At 41.6% G+C, this 25,659-nt stretch overlaps 1 protein-coding gene across 1 annotated transcript in view; it reads right to left on the bottom strand.

The window, feature by feature from the left end:
• The window catches only part of LOC140146698 (tetratricopeptide repeat protein 28-like), a 119,150-nt gene that overhangs the window by 23,982 nt on the left and 69,509 nt on the right, over positions 1-25,659 (bottom strand). The window contains 4 exon segments of the mRNA XM_072168569.1: positions 3,730-3,888; positions 5,558-5,683; positions 9,069-9,215; positions 9,918-10,065. Of these exon segments, the coding sequence (XP_072024670.1) occupies positions 3,730-3,888; positions 5,558-5,683; positions 9,069-9,215; positions 9,918-10,065 (580 nt within the window).

The raw sequence follows: 25,659 nt of genomic DNA, 5'->3' as shown, positions 1-25,659 counted from the left end.
CCCCACTTTTCTTCAAAAATGTTGAGATTTTTATGATGCTGAAAACATCCGGCTACATATTGTTGATGTACAAAAATTTTCTTGCAGATTAATTTGTTTTGCAAAAATATCATCAAATTTGTTTTACGTTCTGGTTAACAGAATGAAATCACAACACAGTGACCTATCGAGCAGTGTAACACACACAAAATCAGAATCAAATGACATTTTATGTGGAACTACTGAAATATGTCATAAAAAAGGATGCTAGGATCACAAAAACTCCTTTAATGCTTCTGATTTTCACACTGCCTAAATAGTTCAGATATCTACATGTATCAAACTGATGCATGGAAGCGCTACAGGATGTACAGAGATCAGAGATACATGGTTTTCCTGTACTTGTTGTCAATCCCGCTCTCTTCTATGTAAGAAAAAAAAAGGCCAAGTCAAAGTGGCTGCTATGGCATAGTTTTTCTTCCACAATTCAGTGTTCTATATACTCAATACCCACACCCCTAGCTTTTTCCTATTTTTCATTTTCTCCTTACAATTTGAGTTCTAAATAAAGCTTATTTGAGGAAATCAAAATATTCTTCTTTTTTTTGACCCTCAAGCTTCCACCGGATTCAGATAAAGAGCATACTTATTTACTCAGTAGCCATGTTGCCATGGCAGCACGCTTATTTTCATTCGATGCATACAAATTCACCGATTACCCAGGTTGTTTTGATGTTTAAGATTCAAAGAAGGGCATGACTCATAATAATGATGGAATCAAAGGTACAATTTGGATTCAGTGAGTGATGTGCTCTGAAAGGGGATGCTTTGAGTTCTTCCTGTAGTATATTTTTGGAAGTGAGGGTTAAGGGGGTGTAAAGGGGACACAAACAATTTTGGAATTCTCCTTAACAAGTTTCACTCATCGAACACATATCTCCTCAGCAAAAATATCTTAACTAAATGTTGCCATCAAATTCGTTTGGAAGGATCATGGGGTGAAGTTGTGAATCGGTAAGAACCTCTCAATTCTGCAGAGAATTATGACTTCTTGCAATTGATTGGAAAAACACACATTTGAACTTGTTTTCTTTGTCCAAAAACCAAATGCATTTTAAACTTGCATTTTGAAATGGTCAGACACTTGGGTTTATCGTTCAAGAAACAAACTGTTTGAATTTTAAAAGCCATTGTTTTCTCTCGCTCTCTCAAACAAGTTTGAGTTGCTCTCTGGGAAAATCTTTCAAATGTGATAGGATCTGATCTACTTATTGCTCCTTATTTTCCCTTTATCTGGATTCCATTATTGCCAACTTTGGTCTGATTGGATCATATCATTATAATCTCAACAGTGGCGACGGCAGGAATTTTTTTCAGGTGGGCATGGGGCAAAGTGAATTTCAGCAGGGGGGGGGGGGGCAAAATCAACAAATTTTGCACAAAATTGCCCCCAAAAGTGGAAATTTTCATAATTTTGAGTTTTTATGGGGGGCAACAGGAGGAAAGAGTGCTGACTGGGGGGGATTTTCCCACCATGCCCCCCCTCCTAATGCAACCACTGAATCTCAAAGGCTATTGACTGACTCATGAGGTAAACATACCGAAGTGATTTTCAAAAATAAATAAATTAAAAGACAACCATTGCATTTCATGCACTTCTTTGGTCCTTACAAACTGAGGCTGGGCTATTCCAGTTGAATCCAACAATCCCCCTATGGAAGATATGACCTAACTCTCCCACTTGGGAGTGTGAAATTCAAATAGGGTTACCTGATTGAACTTACAACCCTGTGTGGGAGATTAAGGTCAAGTCCAGGCCTGGAAAAAATAGGCAATTTGGCAATCTCCTTGCCAGGAAATTTGGGCATTTGGAGGGAAATTTTGCTATTCTGGATAAAGAAATACATAAGAAATATTGGGAAATACTGCTTTGTTGGAGGGAAATTGATCTATCTTGCCGGGATATAATCATTTTTTCCAGGCCTGGTCAAGTTGTCAATAATGGGGTGTAAGAATATTAACTAGAATAGCCCAATGGCTCTGGAAAGTATCACAACTGTTTGAAGTAATCCATTCCACATAAGAGACAATTATCATGTCACCCAGATCTCAAATAGTGTGGATAAATGGATTCAATTAGTCCACTTTTCTGAGAAGAAAAGGACACACTTTCGGCCTTTTACCCCAAGAATTACACTAGGATTCTCAAACATGCTCAACCATTATTACACAGTTCTAACCCTACTATGTTTGTACATTCATACAATGACCTTTGAATATTTGGGTACAAAAACTCATACTCCACGACTTCAAATTTGGAGTTATGTTTGTTGAAGAGAGGTTAGTGAACTTTGCCATCAGGCGGTGAGATCATTTTGGCTTGATGGGTCAACAATGGCCTCATCTCCAATGGCATAGTTCAATAACCACCATCAAAGAATCATAACTCAAAATCTGACCTCAGGTATGGAATACGAGTTTTTGTACCCACCCACCATTGTCAAGTACCAAATTTAGTAGCCCAATTGGGCTATTTCTGAAGATTTTCACAGCAACTTTTTGGCCACTTTCTATCCCATAAAATCCAATGGTTAAGACACAAATTGGGCTACTTTTGGGGCATTGGATCCCACAAGTTCCATTATATTTCTGACCCATAGGAACCAATAGTTAAGACAAAAATTGAGCTATTATTTATTTTTAGCATTGCTCCCACAACTTTCATTATATTTCGGACCCATTGAAACAAATAGTTAAGAGGAAAATTGGGCTAGTTTTCAAGATGAAAATGTTCTAGCAACTGGTTTATTGTTTCATTGACAGACAAGAAACTTTTAGATAGGATAAAACATTAACTCTTTTTAAACAGATCTGGAAAATATCAAAACTAGCTAATTGGGTCATAACACTTAAATCACAAGTATCCCCACATGCTTATGTGATAATGAATGGCAGCAATTTGCCAAAATCACAGCAATTTTCCAAGGAATTGGTACTAGCTAAAGTATGAGGGTGCCTTTCATGCCTGGGTTGATACCTTGAAATTAACTTGCAAAGAGTGTGAGTCAATGTTATTCCATGATACAAATGAGAGACCAAAAAAAAAAAAACAGGTGGAGATCGAACCTGCACTCCCAAGATTTCTGAATTTTCCTAGTGCAAAAGGGCTATGTGGATGGTGAATCAAAACAGGGTGCGACCTTTGGTTTTGATGTTTAGTTTTGAATTGCATCAATGTAGGCCTATAGTTCTTCCTCCTTTAAAACTTACTTAATCCTTGCCTCATACCAAACTGATCATTTGTCCATCAGGCATTTAGAATACCTTACCAGCATAATGGGCTTTTACATTCCATTTATACATTCCATTTATAATCCACACTACCCCTGTAGAAGATTTAGCTAAAGTCTTCCACAGAGGGAGTATGAGTTTCGAATAGAATAGACAATTGTGTAACTTCTATTTGAAATACTCACTCCAGTTGTGGAAGATATAGGTAAAGCCATAATACAGGGGAGTATGGGTTTCAAAATGATTAACCCTGATCGATTCCATTTGAAAAACATACTCCCCTGTGGCAGATATTTCCAAAATCTTCCACAGTGGTAGTGTGGCTTTTAAATGGAATAGCCCAATGTAGCTTCAAACTTAGATTTGCAGAGCTATGTTGGTGCTACATGTAACACTTCAGCATTACCTAAATAGATAATCACCCTGCCCAGACCAGTCTTGACATAAAAATATTCTTACCCAAACTACTGAGTGCCGAAGCTGCCACGTTTCTGTCTTTTTGCTTCATGGCGAGTACCAGCTGGAAACGATGATGTGTGAGGGCCTCCTTGTAGTTGCCTTGAGAAAAGTATGCTGCGCCCAAGTTGCCGTGAGCTCGACATTCACCGATGTGATCATCTAGAAAATTGAGAAAAAGTGAGGATATACTTTCATAGTTGACAATTGATCAATAAATAGTATGCAATGGTGTTCTCAATTTAAATGCATAGGCCCTATATTATTATAACTGCTGAATATTTTAATCTATCCATCATCAACTAAGGTCTAAAAAATTGTTTGGGGTCAAAAGGCAGCATATTAGGAGTTTTCTTTGACACCTCATTTGTCAAGCTGTAAGCTATAAGCTATAGGCCTGCAAATTTATAAAAAATTTATTTATAATGTCAAGTTAATTTGATAAAAAACCCACAATAGAAAAATTGCAGGGACAAAAAGATTACCAAGAGCTCTTACATGCAATCATGTTTAAAGTCATGTTTGGGGTTACAAGGTGACATATTGGGAGTTTTATTTGACACCTCATTTGTCAAGTTACAAGAATTTAGTCATAATTTGTGACACTAAGTACATTTGAAATGAAACACTATCCTTACACTATAAGAGATTATAGCTTATAGTATACATAAGCCAACTTTCTCTCATCACATGGTCAAATTTTTAAACTTGAAACTGAAACAAAACAATGTGTGAGTCTACCAGGGGTGGATTTAGGGGAGCCGGGTGCCCCCTAATTTTTGCAGCTGTGCTTGACTTTGTGTGTCGGTGCCAACAAAAGTTTAGTTTGGGTATATGGAGCCCCCCTATTAAAATTCCTGGATCAGCCCCATGTGTACTCCATATAAAATCCATACGACCCCTGTGGAAGCTTTTGAAAACATCTTCCACATGAGGAGTATGAGTTTTAAATGGAATAAGCACATTACCAATTCTTTTTTAAACTCACCCTCCCTCTGCTGTGGGAGATTCAGGTTGAATCTTTCTCAGATCAGAGTGAGTATGAAATTCAAATCGAGCTGCCTAATGTGCTAATTCCATTTGAAATTCATACTCCCCCTGTGGAATATAGTTTCAAAATCTTTCACAGGGGTAACATGAATTTTAAATGGAAGAGCCTAAACTCAAATTGATCTGGATATTGAAAGTACCAATATTGCCCCATTATGACAGTTTTATGACTAGTAAAACAACACTTGTCAAATTATATTGACAAATTTCTGTGACCCAAGTTTGCACCCCACCTGACAGAAACCCATGAACTTGGGAGACTTTGTAGATGACATAGACCATGACACTCAATTTATGTGAAGTGCATGACTGATAGCAACTATTCTGGTATTTTCACTGGCCACATTCCAATTAAACACTTGAAAATGTTACCATGTAATGTGAATGACCTGCCACTTGATGCCTGCAAATGATTGGTAGTGGGCCAGTGCAATTCCACATTTGTGACATGATCAAGGGGAATGAGTCACTTGTCTGCAATTTTCAATTAAAATTTTTTTGCACCATTTTCTAGCAGTTTACAAATGCTACATTTGGATGCAAACCCAATCAAAATCGGACATCTGGTTACCAAGTTATGAGCAATTATCAATGGCTGAAAACAATATAAAACAAAAGAATTTGAACACTGTTTTTGCCAATATCTCAAAAACAATATTAGCGACATCCGACTCATTCCCTTGATCATGTCACATTTGTTTGTGAACTGTAGTGTGTATCTCAATTTCCATAAACATTTCCTGATAGATGAGAATGTTTGAGATCTCAGTACCATACTTACTTAGACTTTTGGCCACAGACAGGTCTTGTAGCATGTATGCAGTAGCTTTCTCAGCATTCCCTAGACCCCAGTGTGCACTACTCAGAGCTGAAAATACAGATCCTCGAAGCTTCAAACTACATGTACCTGGATTGAAAGAAGGGGGCAAGAAAAATACAAAATAAACATGAAACAAAGAGTGCATAATGTATTGACTCCTCCAAATGCAGCAGTCAATTTGGTTTTCTCTTTCTCTTTTCTTTTCTTCCTTTCTTTTTCCATTCATTTTATTTCCTTTTTTGCAGGGCCTTGAAATAAAGCAATTGTATCAAATTAAATCTAAAAATTATATAATAATTTTATCTTATTTTACAGAAAAATAGGCAGCACACTGGGTTCAGTGTTGAGTTGTAGCAATTAAAATATTTTGACAGAGAAGTCATTCCAATTAGGAGTACAATTTTACAAGAAAATAGTTAAGAAAAATATAACACAATCACTCATTCAAAACAGTTTAATCAGTGGTGCAGGTGAAAACAATATTATGGTGTTTAATAAGCTGTTCCAGTTAAAATACATGCCCCTATGGAAGGCTAGCATTAACCTCTTACACAGGGGGTGTATATTTTAAATGGAATCACCCATTCAAGTAAACCCCGTTTGAAATTCATACTTCCTGTGTGGAAGATTAAGGCTACGACTTTCATAGGGGGTGTATGGTTTTCAACTTGAATAGCTAATTGGAAGATCGTGCACTAATTGACCATGAAGAATATAATAATAAGTAGGCACTGAATCGTATTAAACTGAATTTAATATCTTAATTATTATGATTATTGAAGATCATTGTGAACAAATATGACACTTATTGTTATATAATAAACAACTTTTGCAAACCTTTGCAAAATTTTGCAATTATAACATCAATTGCCACTGTGAAGTCTTTTCATTTTGCCGATCAGTGTGAAAAATATGACACTTTTGTTGATTTAAATGAACCAATTTTACAGACTATTGCAGAAGTTCAAGGCACTTTAATTGCCTCTTTGAATAGAATAATAAAAAATAATAGCAATAATTATACAACGTAGCTTGTATATCACCTTACATAGAAGTGCCTAAGCCAACCCTGGTACATAATTTGAAATTATACATTTTGTATAGATAAAGGACTACTTTTCTGAAAGTTAATTAATGTTAACATGTTAACAAGTATGGTTAACAATAACAATGGTACCAAAGAAGTCAAAATTTACAGTTGAATTAACCCTAACCCAACTAGGACTCACTAAAGCTCACTATTAAAACCACTCTGCGTGCATGCATTCCACGGGACTTGATGACTTAATTAGTTCAAATCCGGGGTGCCAAGTGACTTTCTTCTTCATCTTCTTTCCCTTCCGATAGCACAAAAACCACGGGTAGGGTTAGGGTTAACAAAACTGCAACTTCCTGATAATATTCTGAAACATACTAAAAGTCAAATTAGTGGATAAGCCTACATATGTTGAAATCTGTTCCGGTTGCAAAGTTATCAACTTTTATTGTCTATGACGGTTTTCTTTGTTTTTTGCCAAATTTTTTGTTTCAAAAATAAATAAAAAAAAAAAACCCTTTTATTGTCTATATTCTTGTTTTCTTATTGTGTGCTTGGGATGCTCCTTATTTTGGGGTCTCCCAGTCAGTCCGAACCACCACTAGTCCGAATTTTTAGGGTTAGGGTAAAGGTTAGGTTTAGGGTTAGGGTTAATGTTAGGGTTAGCATTAGGGTTAGTGTTAGGTTTAGGGTTAGGGTTAGGTTTAGGTTCAGGGTTAGGAGTTAGGTTCAGGGTTAGCGTTAGGTACAGGGTCTTAGCTAGCCACCCGTCTGGCCGTCATTTTAGACGGCCAGTTTGCTCATGGGACGGGCAAAATTAATGTCTTTGACAGATGCTATATTATAAATTGTATGTTTTGAGAAGCTAATTGCCCTTTTTAGTAGACCCAATTTGTAGGACAAGGCCATATCAGCACATATTTGAACTCTTTGAACCCCTAATGGGCTATAGATGTCTGGTAAATGTATTAAAGGTCGAATTAGGACAGGCAATTTTATTCAAATGAAGGGCAGCCCTCAATTTCTAGCTAAGATCCTGGTTAGGTAAGCTTAAAATTCAGACTAGCAGTGGTCCGGACTGACGGGGTTTCGGACTGACGGGGTGTACCACTTATTTTTGCCTATATACCAATTTAATTATTGCCAACTTTGGATTGATTGGATCCGATTGTTTCACATATAGTTGAACCTCATAATTATTGCCACCTATGTGTTAATATTGGTGACAATCTATGTACCTTCCATGTCTTTGTTTTTACAGCTATAGACTTTCAATTTAACAATCAGTAAATTTAATATTGATGATATGCCTTGATTAAAAGTGCATCCTACATTATAGTACCATGTATCGTTGCTATATTAACATTTAATTAAATGGTAAATTCATAAATTAAACAAACTGAATTTATTAGCACTTTCCATACACAGGGTATAGCCCTTCAATACACACCTAAGTTTCATTATCATTGAGGTATAGGACTTTTTATTTTTTAGGAGAAGAGCAGGTAGGGCAACTACTTGATTATATTTCTACATGTTCATACTACATACTCTGAAAATTTTAGAAAATTCGTGTGTGTCCGGTTTTTTTTAAATCACATTTTTGTTCCTAAAATGGGGGTTATAACGACCTCAACGGGCACTCTCTCCATAGGGCTACATGTAAAGACCAGTTATAGACAAATGGTCCTAAAATAAAACGAACTCGTTCAGTTTTCCTCAAATTTTGCATATGATGTAGATTTAACATCTGGAATGTAATGCAAGTGGTGTCGTTGCTGCTCTTCTAAATTTATTTATAAAATGTCCGCCCCAGACCAAGGTGTACACAGCACTGCTATCCTAAGGGCCCTGTAAATCACTGATGAAGTAGGTTTCTAAATAATTTGGGAAATCAGCGACTTGCAAACTAGTAAACTTTTGTATGCATTGCCGTCAGACACATCCACATTTCAGTACATGTGCATTCTTTTGTATAATTTTACTCCCAACAAGTGATACGCATTTATTAACCTATAATTAATGTGGAGCTCTCCCTCATGGACCCTGTTCACATTAGAAAATTTCTTCATTCGACGAAGATAAGTTAATCTTGATATATCATATTTGAAACTTGTGTAGTAAAACTATCTGATAAAAATTATTAAAAAAATGCTGAGATAAATGAAAAGAGTATTGTATATGCAATGTTATTTTCACATATTTTTTTGCTTGGACGTTCACTTGAGAAATTTCCAAACATAAAACGCTCGCAAAAATAGCAGCGTATACAGTATTATCTCATTTTCTCATCCTGTAAACCTGATGGTGAAAGTGGTATTTTTTTAGACAAGAACAATTTGACATTAGATTGACTTTATTTGCGAGAGAGCTGTAAACAAATGGCTTATCCTATAGCATTTAGATCCTTGATACCACTTTTCCATGCTAACTTACCAATCTTCAGAGCCGATTCTAGTACAGTGAGTGATGAGGCGTGGTAACCAGCTGCTAGTAGTTCTTGTCCAATAACAGAGATGATCACAAATGGTGATTTGTCAAGTTTCATGGACTGTAACTGTCTATAGATTGGCTCAAATGTAGCTGAAACAGAAATAAATCAGTTGCCAGAGTTAGCAAATATATCTACTAATTAAAAACATAATTGTATGAATCAATGCTCTCTAAATGCTAACTCATAGTTAAAGAAGATCAGGAGGACGATGATGATGACGACCAGGATGATAATGATGATGAGGATTATGATGATGAGGAGGATGAGGATGAGGATAAGGAGGAGGAGGATGAAGAGGATGAGGAAGCTGATGAGGATTATGATGAGGAGGAGAAGGAGGAGGATAAGGACGAGGAGGATGAGAAGGAGGAGGAGGATGAAGAGGATGAGGAAGCTGATGAGGATTATGATGAGGAGGAGGAGAAGGAGGGAGGATAAGGATGAGGAGATGAGGATGAGGATGATGAGAAGGAGGAGGAGGAAGCTGATGAGGATTATGAGGAGGAGGAGGAAGAGGAGGAGGAGGATGAAGAGGATCAGGAAGCTGATGAGGATTATGATGATGATGAGGAAGAGGAGGGAGGAGGATGAGGATGAGGATGAGGAGGATGAGGATGAGGATAGGGAAGAGGAGGAGGAAGCTGATGAAGATTATGAGGAGGAGGAGGAGGAGGAGGAGGAGGAAGATTCAGCCACAGAAACTTGGCAATATTTGGTCTCCAAATGAGAACACTGCTATAGAGCATCAGTGTGAAGTCCTAAACACTGCAGAGCAACGCCTTGTTTCTTACCTTTTAATGGTGATTTGACAGCAGCTTCCACAAGTCCTGCTAAGAGTTGTAAGCTTTTAGGGTCTTGAGATAAACCTGATGAGAATGCTGCTAAAGCATCAGCGTGACGTCCTAAACACTGCAGAGCAACGCCTTGTCGGTAGTATGCCTGTACAAAAACAAAACAAAAAAGAAATATATGGTTAATTATTTTATAGAAACTTAAACATATACCATCACACACAAATGACGACTTTGTACAAACCGCTTCCAATGTCAATTCTGCAGTTCTGTCAGGACAAAAGCTGTATGTATTAAAATGTAAATGTTACTAATCGGGGAGCTGATCCTGGTTGTAATGTTACTTGCTGATGTAGGATTATTAGTGTAGTGTACCTACTAACTATAAATACCTGTCTCCCTGAATGCTGCTGAATCATTAGTTGAAAACAGCGCTCCCCCACCTAAGAGTCACCTTCCCTCTTTGCCACCCCCTCCCTGGGAAAAAAACATCTACACCACTGCTTGAAAGCAATAAATATTCATATCTTGTTGAAATACAAAGACACTAGGATGTCCTCAATTCTTTTAGGGTTTGCCATCATAAAGCCCACTATAAACTTCAAATCTGCTCTCATAACTCATCTGTTTCAGATTTCCTATGGTTAGTTTTACTTGCTTCTTTGATTTGTATTATTACGCTTTGATTTCAGCGATAAAGACTCTTTATAAAGTGTTGGTTTTAAATGTAATAATAATAATATAAATCACTTTCGGCCTATCAGTACACATTTAATAACTGAATTGCAGTTTATCATTTCACAGACATTTAAAAAATAAGATATTCCTTTAAACTTTGAAGTGAAAACTCACAAATAATCAAACACAAAATGCAAATGAATAAAAGGTGAACAAATCAGTGTTGTTTAGCTTGCATTTTTCCAAAAAATTCGAGGTCAATTCATACTGTACATTGTATGAACACAAACACTGGAGTATTTTCTACCCAAATAGAAATTTCATTAGAAATAATTTGCTGTACTTTTAAAGCAGAGGTCAAAACCCTTGCATTTAAAACACTAAAAATAGAAAAGACACTAACAATTAACAGATTATCATGTAAGCTTTTACGGAATTGACCTAAAGGGTGATGGTACTGAAATTTTTACAAAAAGGTTTATTTTTAACCTTGGAAATAAGTAACCATCTATACCAATCTGATTTGCCCTCTCATTTAGTTTATAAATCAATGAAGTATTTCCAAAAATAAATATGATGGACGATAAGAATTTGTTTGATGTAAAATAAGATTAGCCATAAATATTCTGGTTAAACACGGTGAAAGTGAGTTTTTAGACGTTTGCGCCCAAAAAAACTGAGGACAAAAAACATAACTCGCTATTTCATTTATTTGAAAATGGTTACCAAGACACCTACAAAGGGAAGGAAGTGCAAATGTCTTGGTAAAATTCTCTCTATCATAAATGTAAAAGAGTGAAAAACCACTCTGAATTTCAGAGTGAATTTAAGTTAGCTCTAAAAGAGTGGGTTTTAGCTCTAAAAGAGTGAAAACAGTACACATAATTTCACTCGCGATTTCGAGTGAGCCTCACTCGCTCAAAAGTGGCGCAAAATCTCACTCTTTCTTGGAGTGAACTGTCAGCCAATCAGAAGCGCCAAAATCGGCCGATGTTTGTTGAACTTGTGTAACAAAATGGCGAACAGTGTGTGAATGAATGGCGAAAGAAAGCGGATTTGATGAAGAAATAGACAGCATACTCAATAGTGATTACATTTATGTGTAGGTATAACTCGTAGCAAGTATACACTTGGTCTGGAGACAACGGCGGCAGTAAGCTTAAGTCATATGTGAGCAGTTTGGGCCGGTTTACATGTACGCATATGTAAGCTTATGTAGGTTATGCCGCATCACGCTTCTCCAGACTGTGTCGCCGTAAACATGGTATTTGCCAAGTGTTATGTCCTACACCTAAGTGTACTCACCATTGAACAGTTTGACTATTAGCTTCACTAAATCCATAGTTTTTCATCATTCATCCCACACTGAAGTTCGACACATTGTGTATGTGCTTAAGCTTTAGACCAGTTCAATATTCCTAGACCGGGCCCTACCCTTAACCTGGGGCCTAGCCTCACAACAATTTAAAGCACATAGTAGCTGTTATGAACTGCTGTGATATTCTTGTATATAAAATAGGCCTAAATGAATAAATAAATAAATAAATGCTCTTTTCTGATTCACTCTTTTCCGGAGTGAATTTTTTCACTCTTTCTTGAGAGTGAGCTTCACTCTAAAAGAGTTGTCACTCAGATGGCTCTTTGAAAGAGTGAGATTTCACTCTTTTTGAGTGATTTTTCACTCTTTCACATTTAGAGAGTATGGGGATGTTGCACATAATTTTTTCAACGCTTGCTACCTCAGAGTGACACAAAAAGTATAGAATTAACACTGATTTTAAAATCTATTTAAATTAAAACTTGCAGTTGAAATCTGGTAAATACAAGTTAACCTTGCTAACTTGCCACCTAAATGTGTAAGTCAATTACAGCAGGCTCATCAAAATACCTGTAACAAAATGGGCTATTCCAGTTGAAATCCTACACCCCCTATGGAAGATATGACCTTAATCTCCAACACAGAGGTGCAAATGGAGTCACCCATTCCGGTAACCCCATTTGAGATACCCCATATGGAAGATTAAGGCCACTGACATCTTTCACAGGGGGTGTATGGATTTCAACTGGAATTGCCCAATTTGTAGTAAGGCCAAATGAACAGATAATATAATTACATCAATGTTACATTCATTATATTGATTGGATTTCCATTAACCACTAATGAAGTGGAAGAAAATCTGGACTGACAACCGACAAGATTTTACCTTAAATGGAGTGTCTAACTAAATAGATCTATATTAATAAGTCCATCCTGGATGGACGTTATGGGTTTGTGCAAGAAGACAGTACCTGCAATAGCTGCCCTATACACATTTGACCATTTCTGTTTTCTATATTGTACACAGATATTAAGACTATGACACCTAGCAGCTATTACAGAGATGACATCTAAATTAACCTTTATATATTTAGGGTTAGTGCAAAAAGGCAATAGCTGCCCTATAGACATTTGAGTTTCTGCATTCTATAGTGTGCATATGAGACACCTGGCAGCTATTGTGGATAGGGCTTTTTTTGCATTACACCTTCAATATGTTGGTGTCAATTGATGCTACATTTTGTGGCAATTAAAAATGGTCATTCCAATTTGTGTCCAATATATTGGATGTCAGGTGACCTAGCTCTATTATTACATTTATAGAATTCATTATGCTCTTATGGACGGCATTTTAATTTAATTTTCGGGAACATAACAATTCTGAAGGGTTGGTTACATTTTGTGTCAAATTAAATATGGTCATTTCTATCTATATTTGTCAGATATATTGGATAACAAATGACCTTGTCTCTATTATTATTTTGGTAAGATTCAAAATTGTGTGCTGCAGAGAACAGTTGCACTTTCATTCAATTTTTAATTTAATTTTGTGGTAAATAATTCATACATGTGCATTATCTAACGGTGTGTGTGATTGGTCGAGAGCAGGGCATACACAACGTGAAAACCCAGCTGCTTGATGATTTCAGTATCAAAAAATGCAAGAAAATCATGTTTTTCAGGAAGTTTCATCCTATATAATTTGATGAAAGGGTTTTGTTTAATCTTTATTATTTTGAATTAAGATGTTGTTTGCGAGGGTTCAAAATACACAGCATACAAATGTGGATCATAATACACAACTGAAGTACAAATGTCAATTGTTTTATAGCTATAATCGAATAAGTAATTTTCATCAAAATATATCTGCTCAGAATTTCATGATTTTTAGCAAAAACAAAAAACCAGGGGTGTGATTGGTGCTTTAAGAAAAAAAACCCAAGGCAATAAAATTGCAAAGCGGAGCTCGCGCCTGTTGCGGCGGGGGGTCCAGGGGCCTGCTTAAGGGCCCCTGGTGGGGTCCAGGGGCAAGGGCCCGGGGGGGGTCGAGGGGGGGGGAAGCCCCCCGAAGCCAGAGGGGTTTTACACACTTGAGCACCACTGGAGATGCAATTTCATGGGGTAAAATGCAAAAATGAGAAACTGTTAAAATACTTCACTTTATAGTATAAAAACATTTATTATCTGTGAATACATACTTCCAGTATCATATCATTCACAAACACATGAGAAATTGCATCACCATTTTTTCACAGTACAGTATGTCTATAAATCATCCAGTCAGGGTTCTAAGGAATTTTCATTTTAAAATTGGAGATTTTCTCATATCCGGAAACTGAAAATTCCGGAAATGTGACATCTGTGTTAAGCATTTAGCTCTTGGTCCAGGGCCACTCCAAAAGCGACAAAAAAATAAAATAAAAATAAATAATTTTTTTTTTTTGAAAATCCGAATTTTTTTAATCCCAAAATCCGGAAATCCGGAAAAATCCGGAAAAATCACACCCCTGAAAAAACGAATATACCGTTTCAGCTGAAATGGACGTCCTAAGAAAAAACAAATGTGCAGGTGCTTTAAGACATTTTTTTAATTTTGCCTAAACTTGTTACAATATTTCCTACAAAAATATGGTGTGTCAGAGAGAAAGTTAACCCTTTAAACTTTTGTTCTCATCGACCAGTACTATTGACTAACAATTACTTAAAACCTCTTTATATGATCTAATGAAGCATACAATCGCTGCAACAAAAGGGTCTTTATCCACTCTTGTTACTTGGTTAAATTAACTGGAAATTAATTTGTTTTCACTAAATGTATCATAATGAAGTGGGAAAAAGGACAGATGTAGCAGTTTATGTAGCAACATATTGATACATGGATCTCAATATTGACTCATAACACAAAGTTAATTATATTTTGAGCTCCCTTCATCCGCCCAGGTAAAATTTCCAACTTTGCCGAAGCATTTGATAACATTGAATGAAATAATTTTTGTGTGAATGTTAGTTGAATGAATGTCTTCATCAAAAACAAAACTAACATTGATCATAATTATCTTTGGATATGATTTGTTCAATTTGCTAGTCATGCTGGGTACAATAACTAATTAACAGTGGTTAGAATTGGCCCTGTTTCCTGGGATAATTATTTTGTGTTTAATTGTGCTCAAAAACACTTTCAGAAACAGTTAGTCCATTTATGTAGAATACTATGGACCAAAATGGCCTCATCTCCAATGGTGTAGTTCAATCAATTTTATCAAACAATCATAGCACAAAATTTGACATGAAGTTGTGGAGTATGAATTTTAATAAAAATACTGACGCCTAGCAAGGCTGGTATCACTGTGTTCATGAATTCAGATACTGGTATATCTTACTACTACATGTACATGTAGCAAAGAAAATAATCGAGGCCTCTCCCTTTTCAATTACAAAATTATAGGAATGCAACAAGCATGAAAATAATAAGACTGTAGAAGCCTCTCCAGGTCAATTCTTAACTTTGACTTATGCACAGTGAAAGAGATTCAAAATGGAGGTCCCTTGGGTGGTATTTGAAGCTAAGTTAGGGAGGGGTCACCCTACCCCCAATAAAACAGCATCTAACCCCCTCAAATGAAGCTCAAATGTTTGTTTTCATAATTTTGAACCCTTTTATGATTCAACCCCCCCCCCATTCCCCAAGTAGAAGCTAGTACAAACCAGTAAATGCCAATGCCACCATTGCCATCATCAAGCAACATATCATCATCATCTCATCCTCTTCACCATCAACACCCGCCTCCTCATTGCTGTTAATGGCACAGTATCATCATCATCATCACCAAAATGTTATCAACCTCATTTTGTCATCATCATTACCACCATCATCCCTCCTCATCATTGCCACTTTCACCATCATCCAAATCATCAATATCCTCATCATCACAACACCAGCAACACCACTATCATCATTACTGTCAACATTTTGAACAAATATGTGTAAATTATCATCATCTTCAATGCTACCCACAGAAGATGTCTTACACTTCCCACAATGCATTTCTTCCATTTCAATTTTCTGTACTGATTTGCTATCTAGTGTATAACATGGGTCGACTGAGTGACAAAAAGTACCTCAACAAGATTAAATGTGCCTTAAGAATCACTTAATTTTCGCCATATATGTGCATATTAACCTTAACCTTACCAAACAACAAAATACAACAGTTCACAAAGCATATGCACAGGCAGGTATCACACGTGATGCGATTGCATCATCATGCGAACAGTCATATGCTCACGGAAAGCTTGGCCGGCAAAGCTACACCCCCATGGCAAGGTAGGCCCGTGCACGTGTCTGGCACCCGAAGGGTCGGTGGTTCAAAACCGCACCCGAAGGGTCGGTGGTCGAAACCGCACCCGAGAAAAAAAAGTTTTCTCTTCTTCTTCTTCCTTCCTTCTTTCCTTCCCCCTCGCCAAAAAGCAGCTAGGGCGTTAGGGTTTAATGAACAGAGCACATCCGTATCTTGCAAAATGTATTGACCCACGTTTAGCAAGTCTATTCTCAAAATGAAAATAAAGGGAACCTTTACAAATAGGGGTGTCATTTGATGAAATGAGGTGATGCACCATCATGTTACAAAGGATTCTGGGAAGGGTATGATATTCTCTGACCACCACCATAATCAACACCAACCTGTACCTTGACCATCTCTTCCCATCATTTAAAATTAAATTTGAATTCAGTATTACAAATCTGAAGTATCTTTCAAATGAAATGAAACTGACTCACTGCCCACAGAATTATTAGAATACTAAATTTCAGTGGTCAGTGACTCCTTGTTGAATTGAGCGTACATTTTATCGGCAATTGTAATCTGTTCGCAAATCTCCCTTCCGGCCATCTATAACCTTTTATAAATGCAAATGGGTGTATACAGTAGTTGATATTCACCTTTCTTCAAATTTACATATAATTTTCCTGTTTGCAGCTTTTAAATCTACAAAATGTAAAACTGGCACATCTCAAATAAGGCCAAGAAAAAAATTGTTTGTTTGCCCTTTCATGTAAAAAATCAGGAGGGTCGGCCGGTCGATTTTTTTAAAAAACTTTTTTTACTATGATGTAAACATCGGATGTTAAAGTCCCACATTTGTTTTAAAAACAAAACACAAACAAAGAAAAATGAGAACAGTCATGGAAACATGGTTTCAAAACACTCAAAAATATCTTAGAAAAGTTTTTTTTAATTTTTTTCACAAATAATTATACTGAATTTTTTAGCTTATGAAAAAATAAAAAAAATAAATAAAATCAGGACCCAAGATTTTTGTGATTTTTCGGTTCGGTCGGGAAAGGGCACACAAATGTTTTTTCTTGTCCTAATGAAACACATGTTTGGTAAAGCTGTTTTTGTCTATAAAGTTAAGATTCCAATATTTGGAATAATTTTAAAAGTAACTGCATAAGCATTTCAAATTTGTGCTTGTATTGTGCTTATATCTCTCTCAATTTATGTATCAATGTATTACTTTGAAACTTATGAATTATATGAGGCCCTCGCTAAAGTAAAAATAAAATAAATAAATTTAAATAAACTCATAAAATAAATAAATACATACATTTATAAATTTATGCATATCTATCTAATACATGTAGGCTCATACATTCCGGTAGCTAAAATAACCAAGAAAATTTTAAAACTTTCAACTGATGGCAAGTAACTCAATCTATAGATCAATGCCCAGGTAAATGTAAAAGATCTAAAAGTTAAAAACTGTCAAAAAAATTAAAATTCCAAGAAAATAGTCCCAAACAAAAATGTTTGGTAGACTCATAACCGGTGCGATCTTACCTTTCCGATGTTGATTAAGATACTTCTTGCATCGATCCCAAAAATGCAGAAAAAACCAATAGTCATTTTGTCCCACATAAATGAATAAATAACAAAAACCCCCGATCCCCGGTGGACTCACCCAAAAGGTGACGTCACACCATATGATAAATCCCTTATCCGACTTGGGATCCCCTACCGGACCAAACTTGTAGGGGTGGCGGGGTCGGGATAATCAACATCGGAAAGGTAAGATCGCACGGTTATGAGTCTACCAAACATTTTTGTTTGGGACTAGACTCAGTACACGGTCGATCTTACCGTTTCGATGTTGATTAAGATACTTCTTGCATCAACATCTGAAAGATCGATCTAGCAAGTAACCGGACGGATGGAGGTACAAGATTGGTCAGCATCTGATCAGGGATCGGGAGCGGTAACGATGGTTTTGCGAGGTCAGAAAATATTTTCCCCCAGCGGGCGGGAAACAAGAAGGACCACGCGATCACAGACATAGACCTCCTTACTTAATAAGTTTGGTGGTTTAAGAATAGCGACACTGGTTCTTACCATGTTGAGTATTCTGTATAGTCTGAAAACCTGGTACCCGTACACCACCGTATTATGATCGCCCGAACAATGTCCCGGTAAACCTCCCGCCCGTCTCTGATTACTAACGTAAGCGGAAGTATCGTAGAGAAGGGCGAAGGTGGCTTCGGGACACCGCCTGCTAGATCTCCTCAAGGGACAACGAGCGGTATACCCAAGATGATGAGATAGCTCGTGTCGAGAGGGTCGTGGGACGCGAAACCTTCGCGACCCCCCGGACCCCACCAACACCTGGACCAGCCATTGCGACAGCGGCTGGACCGAACGGATCTGGAAGGGGGATGAATGCGGTCGTGAGTCCCTCGCAAGGCTTGTGTTCGGAAGAAATAGTGCTGCAGCGCCTTATCGGACACCCCAGCCTATCTTTGGCTTCAGCCGAACCTTGCCCAACCCTGGGGATTGAAGAGGGACGAATGTCGGTATGCCCCGCGCCCGTTCGTAACCATGAGAACAGAGCGCCGAAACAGTGTCGCTCCAGTGTTTGTGAACACGGAAGCTAACCTCGAGACCGTGTGCAACTCAGCACCGCCGTCCCGAAGCCAACGCCAAACCGGAAAGCCATCTTGAGAGTTACGTATTTAAGCGCCGCTTTTGACGGAAGCTCAAAAGGGTGACCCTTAAAGTCATCTAAGACTGTGTTGGGATCCCTTAGGAGGATCACTTTCCTTTTGGTAGACACTGCGTTGAACATACCGTCGAGGCGTAGACTAATAAGGTAACCATCGGCTATGATAGTCGACCCGTCTCGAAACCTCGGTGAATGGAGAGGACAGCTGACTTATAGCTGGCCCCAGTGGCCCGCTGAAGTCTTGCTTGGAACTTTTCTGTCAGAAACTCCGGAACTAGCAGCACAGAGGCTCTAGCGGGAGAGCTATTTGTCTCATTGCACCAAGCGTAGTATGGAGCCAGACTCTGGCTATCCGTACGGAGGGTAGACTTCCGTCTAGCCCGGCGATGAGAAAAACAGCTTCTGATGAAAAGTATCCCTCCGCTGCGTGTTCCCTGGTAAGGGCCATGCAGCTAACTGCAGGTGCTCTAGTGATAGACTGGGTACCTCCGCTCCGGGCATCCGGAGTAGATCTGGTACCTCGGGGAGTGCCAGCGGCCTTGCCGCTAGCAGAATGACAATGCAGTCTTCCCACCCGATCTTGGCCACCACCCTCATGAGTAGTGAGATCGGAGGGACTGCATAAGCTGTCATCCTCCCCAGTCTATGGACAGAGCGCCCACGGTGAATGCTTGGGGTCCGTGACCCTTGAGCAGTACACCGGCAGTGGATGATTGCGATGAGATGCGACCAGATCTTTCGAGGGTGGTACATCCCTTGAAGATCGTCTGAGCGACTCTGGAGCAAGGGACCATTCTGCTGGTCCCGACACCCTTCCTCGTGACAGATTGTGCGCGAGGATGCTGGTGACGCCCGCGATGTGTATCGCTCTCGCCGTAATCTGCCTGAACTTGCACCACCCTATCAGGTGTCGTGCATGCAGGCTCAATCGTGGTGGCCCGGAGTCCCCTTGTCTGTTGGGGTAGGCTACCACGGCTGTGTTATCCGTCAGGACAACGGTATGTGATTCCACGATCACCTCCTCGTAAGCGAGGAGGTTGATGTGAAACTCTGTCTCTATGGCCCCATAGGCCCGAGACAGAGTCTCCGTGGATGTGGACCCCCAGCCCCGCTTTTGGCGCTATGGTCGTCACTACGTGACATACCGGGGTGCAGGAAACCTGACACCCTGGGTCAAATTGGGCTGATGGGTCCACCACCAGAGTTCTCTCGCGCGATCTCCGACAACGGAACCGCGAGGGATATTGGTGACGACTGGGCCTGCAAGCAGGCTAGAAGGTGTAGTTGGGTAAGCCTAACGTAGAAACGACAGTACAGTACGAGGTCTACCATACTGGCCATTAGGCCTACCACCTTCATCCATGCCACAGCGGGTTTTGCCCGAGACTCGGCCAAGTGTCAGGCACACCGCACCATGTTCGTCACCCGCTCGGGTGAGAGCACCGTGAACCCCTCCGTGAGGGTGATCTGGGCCCCTACAAATAGTGGTGACTGCGTCGGGACCACGCTGGACTTTTTGAGCTGATCAAAAATCCAGGGTCCCGCACCCCACGGACTATCAACCCCTGAGACCCGTAGTCTTCAGTGGAGTGCGTCCGTATATGAGCCAAACGTCCAGGTAGCAACTGATGTTGACACCCCTGTGCTTCAGGTACGCTGCCACCGCTCTGACCAAGAGTGTTAAACACCCTGGGAGAGATGGACAGGCGGATGGCGGTATCAAAACTGGTAATTTTGATCCTGTACCTAGAAGCGCAGATGCCTCCGATCTTGAGAGGCGATTGGCATATGCAGATAGGCGTCCGAGAGATCTAGCGATGCTGTTCCCATGCCCCTGATGGAGCAGGCTAGCACCGAGGCGAGAGTCCCCATTCTGAACCTCTTGGGCCTGAAGAACGTGTTCAACAGCCTGCGGTTTCCGGATGGGGCTCCCGTCGCCGGTCTTCCTTGGAGCCAATGGCTCCAAGATCACCCGTAGAACGGGGGGTAGACCGGGACAATCGCCCGCTTCGTGGGAAGCTGTGTGATCCCTGTCAGTAGTGCCCGACGCTGGGGGGGCCGTCTGACGGCACTACTGTGGACCTCTGAAATGTGCAGACGAATGTGGGGAGACTGGGTTGCCAGTCTGTAACCCCCACTCACCACTGACCATACCCAGGCGCTCAAAGAGATGGTTTCCCACCTCTGGGTGAAAGCCATAAGCGGTCGTCCACTGGGAGATCACCCTGTGGAAAATCCGCTGAGCCCCCCAGGAATGCTCTGCCTAGCTTCCCTTGGAAGAGCGCTTGCTCTTCTTCGGGGCTTGCCAGCTGTTCCTGTGCTACCCTTGCGCCTCCCAGAAATGGGTGCTGCAGAGGTAGTGGGCTCGGGTACTGTTGGTGGTGCACGGCCTGCTGAAGTCGGAGCTCCTACCCATGGTAAGGGCAGTTTCCGACCTCTTCAGAGTGCTCCGTTGGTAGCTTCTTTGCACGGTCCTCCACCGTAGCGCAGAAGCATCCAAAGAGAAAAAGGACCCTGCCTTTCCATCGCGTTGAGCGATTGGAGTGGCAGGCCCCTCCCCCCCGGCGCTGAGTGGACCCCCTATGGGCTAGGCCCATGGAGCTCTCGTTGAGGCTAGCTGTTAGCACCGCTAATAGGCTCACCTCATGGAAGAGCTCAGATGTTGTCTGAACGTGATACGCTTGCGACATCTGGGTCCCTCTCGGATCCCCTCAGGTAGGTCCCGTGGTCCTCCAGCGTTACACGCAGAGGAAGCGTGCAAGCGCAGCGGCGCCATAGCTCTACTGAGCTCGACAGCCCTACGATATCTACCCGTGAGGTTTGCGGGAATGAGAGTGCAGGCGTCCCCTGTGAGGAAGCAGCAGCTGAGCATCCTACTGAAAGGATCCCTGGTCCTCCTCCATGGACTCCCCCTTAGGGGGTGTCCGGAGGAAGATCAGTGCTGTTGCTCCCCTCGCGGGAGCAGCGGGGAAGGAGACTGTAGTGATGTCACTACCGGACTCAGCTTCCGACTCCTTTCCTCGCCCACAGTATCCGTATCATGCTCCGATGATGACGGTAACTGAGGACGGGCATCTGAAAGCGGGTAAGAAGGCATAACCACTGTGTGGCTCGCCGACTACCTGCCAGCAGAAGAGGGAGTACTCCCGCAAGACCCTGAGGTATCCGCCATGGCACCACTGGGTCCGCATGCTCTCGCAGCCGTCGTCCTAGCGCTAGCAGCACGGGGCCTACCCTGATCAAGATCTGGGTTAGCTCCATGCCGGCTGGCCTGGTCGACAGGTGATGTTGGTGCTGCGTGGCCATCGCTAGGCGTTTTTTGCCGCGGGGCTAGGCCGTGGAAGAAACACCCTGCGGCGGGTACCACGGGCATACCCAGCCGGCAGCTGACCCTGAAAGGATCCGCCACCAGGGTAACCCCATGGTACTGCAGTACCAGCACCGCCTCCCCTTGTTGCCACAGAGACTGTGGCGACTAAGGCGGTGCTGCGGTACCGGTGCGGTATCAGCGTGGGTACCGTGAGGGTTCCCAACTGTGGACCGCTGTACCCTCGCCACACTGCGTTCCCTGTTTGGGGGATCAAGCTGTGTGCTGGCGTGGTACCGGCGCGGTACTAGCGGAGGTGCCCGTGAGGGCTCCCGGCTGTGTACCACTGTACCCATGCCTCACTGCGTTCCCCGCAGGGGATCAAGCCGTGTGTATGGGTCCCCCGCTATACCGGCTGTCCCTTGGCGAGAGGGAGCGTGCCTAGTACCACGGGTAGCTGAGCGTGCATACCCCGATCAATCACCTCGCCACCTGAATAGGCAGCGCCAATCAATGGAGCTATGCCCTGTTGATTTGACAGTGATCGATCAAGAGAGGTAATTGACCCATTGACGGTAATGGATCACCCACGCTCCGCTGGCTCTCGAGGACATAAGTGGGTTGTTGATCAGCTAGGCTGTTCAAGCTACTTACTGTACCCTCTAGAGCTTCGCCCAAGGTCGCTGTGTGTGGCGGACCACTCACGGCAGCTATGGGCGGGTGCATAGCGGCTACCACTGAAGTCAAGCCGTAGCTCGTCTTTGTAGCTGCCACCGAATGCACCTGGGTCGCTGTCCCGTGAGAGACTGCGAGCCCAACCCCTGAATAATCGCCAGCCAGTCCCTGTGGACAGCCAGCAGCTATTCTAGGGCCCAGGGTATCACTCGGCGGTCCCGCCATGGAACGCTGCCGTGTGACAACCCCAGTTGGTTCTGCTAAGACTACACCCACAGCGTTAGCCGCGGTATCGTCTCTGCTGAACCCATGCATGCTAGGGTTCAACCCAGGCAAGCCGGGTACCCTTGCATGCTGCCCGTCGCTGGCTACTACTGTGGCTGTTTGAGCCTGTAGATATGCCTGCAACAGACGGGTGTCCTCCTGCTAAAAACCCGTGAGGATTTTCGCTAGAGGACTGGTATCCTCCTGCTACAAACCCGCTAGGGTTTTCGCTGGTGGTTACCGCTCTGCTGCCTGCTACTTTGCTCCGACGTATAGTCAGTGCTTTCGCTGGCTGCTGAGCCTTTGGGCCGCTTAGCAGTCCCGAAGGAACCGCCTGCTTGTCCGGGGACCGGAGCCCCTTAAGCAGACCTGCCATGACCCATAGGGGCTGTCACAGCAGAATCTACCGTATCGACTGGTATCCTCCTGCTGCAAAACCCGCTAGGGTTTTCGCTGGTGGTTACCGCTCTGCTGCCTGCTACTTTGCTCCGGACGTATAGTCAGTGCTTTCGCTGGCTGCTGAGCCTTTGGACGCGCTTAGCAGTCCCGAAGGAACCGCCTGCTTGTCCGGGGACGGAGCCCCTTAAGCAGACCTGCCATGACCCATAGGGGCTGTCACAGCAGAATCCACCGTGATCGACCTTACCAGTGCCCTTGGTAGATTTCTTCTTCGTCTTATGGCGATGACGGAGCCTATCCAAATCGTCAAGCTGGAACTCGGAGAGTCCTAAGCAAAAGAAAGACATCTAGAAGATCGTGAGCACTCCCTGTGGGTGAAACAGAGTGGGTGTGGGTCCCGCTCCGTCACCAGGGAAGGGCAAGCCCGACAGGGCCGAGGCGAAGCGAGGAGAAAAGGGAGGGGGGGCACTACCCCCCCCCCAACACGCGACTCAAGCCCAGTAAGCAAACCTGAGCACGGAGGCTGGTCGCTAACGTTAGTGGTAAAGTAAGGACTGGCTAACTTTATTACTAAAATGTCAGGACGGGTCCCTACCAATCCCCACCGTATGAATATCTGATTAACTCGTCTTTATTGGACGGTAATGAAGACATAACGATAGAGTAATCACCCTAACATAGCAACAATAACCTACCGTACATGAAATACAATGTGTATGTACAAACATCTATTGTAACTTACAGGCTGCAATGGTTGTTTTACGTGGGAAACAAAATGAATGGCGCCAACAGCGGCCATTTTGAATTGCTCGTGTGTCCCGTGATACAAAGCGGAGGCACGATATGTAGCTAAGTTTTGGATCGTTTTTGTCACTTTTTCGCTAGAAAATGCCGTCAAAACTATCCTCAACCCGAACAATACCGGTTTGGTTTTACCTAAGGTGTGAAACTACAACCGTATATCTCGCCTTTGGTCGAGAATTGATACACAGTGCTATGAACAATCGATAGGCACGTCTGTGTCAGTCGGAGACCAAGGAGGATAAGGACGATCATATGGTGTGACGTCACCTTTTGGGTGAGTCCACCGGGGATCGGGGTTTTGTTATTTATTCATTTATGTGGGACAAAATGACTATTGGTTTTTCCGCATCTGGGATCGATGCAAGAAGTATCTTAATCAACATCGGAAGCGGTAAGATCGACCGGTGTACTGAGTCTGTCCAGTTTTCCTGTATACAACATCTTCACAATTTTGTACCAACTTTCCCCCCTTTTTCATCATCACACCCATCAGTCTCTATACATTTCCTTTGATCAGATCACTCAATGCATTGGCAACACCTCAAATCATGGCATGACTGGATATCACCAATGAACAGCAACAAGTCTATTTACTCAGGTATCCCCCAGTTTGCACCACAAACATAACCCTCAAACAAAGGGTCATGACCTCACGACCCTTACCCTCCAGGGTGTCCATTGGGACAGGAAACTGAGTGGTTTCCATGACAGTAGGGTTGGGAGGGGGGATTTGTCAAATTTCATTGAATAATAAAGCAATGTGTTCAGGTGTGACTGATATGTACACATGTAAAGAATGCCAGGTATTATTGGTAAAATTGAACGTCCTATGTCCGTTTTACTTTGTCACTGAAATGCTAGGTTCTCAGCTTTTGTTCAAAATCTGTATAATAAAAAACCAAAATATGAAAATAAGGAAATTGATATTTATATCACCCCTACCCCTTAATCTCAATTTTAAGCTTCTGTTTCTGTTCAATTTTAAGCTTATGCTTCAATTTTAAGCTTCTGCTTTTATTGTGCCTTCTGCCTTGAAGCCTTTTCCTGGTCATCAATGATCAAAGAAGTATCTTCCCCACCAGGTGCCAAATATGCAATTTTGCCATATCTTCTCCCCTCCTGCAATGCCCCCCCCCCTTTTTTTTTCAAATAGCAAATTACACCATTTGATGCCCAGTTGGGTCATATTTCCAAATTAACAACAAAAGTGAAAGCATAGTTTCTTTTCACAGTCTATGGTGAAAGCGACATAGGTGTAAATTCTTACTCATCCTCCCTCTGGTTTCACGTGTCAATAAAAT

This window comes from Amphiura filiformis, chromosome 2 (genome assembly GCF_039555335.1).
Source record: "Amphiura filiformis chromosome 2, Afil_fr2py, whole genome shotgun sequence".
NCBI classification, from domain to species: Eukaryota; Metazoa; Echinodermata; class Ophiuroidea; order Amphilepidida; family Amphiuridae; genus Amphiura; species Amphiura filiformis.
This window is presented reverse-complemented; position numbering and strand designations above follow the sequence as displayed.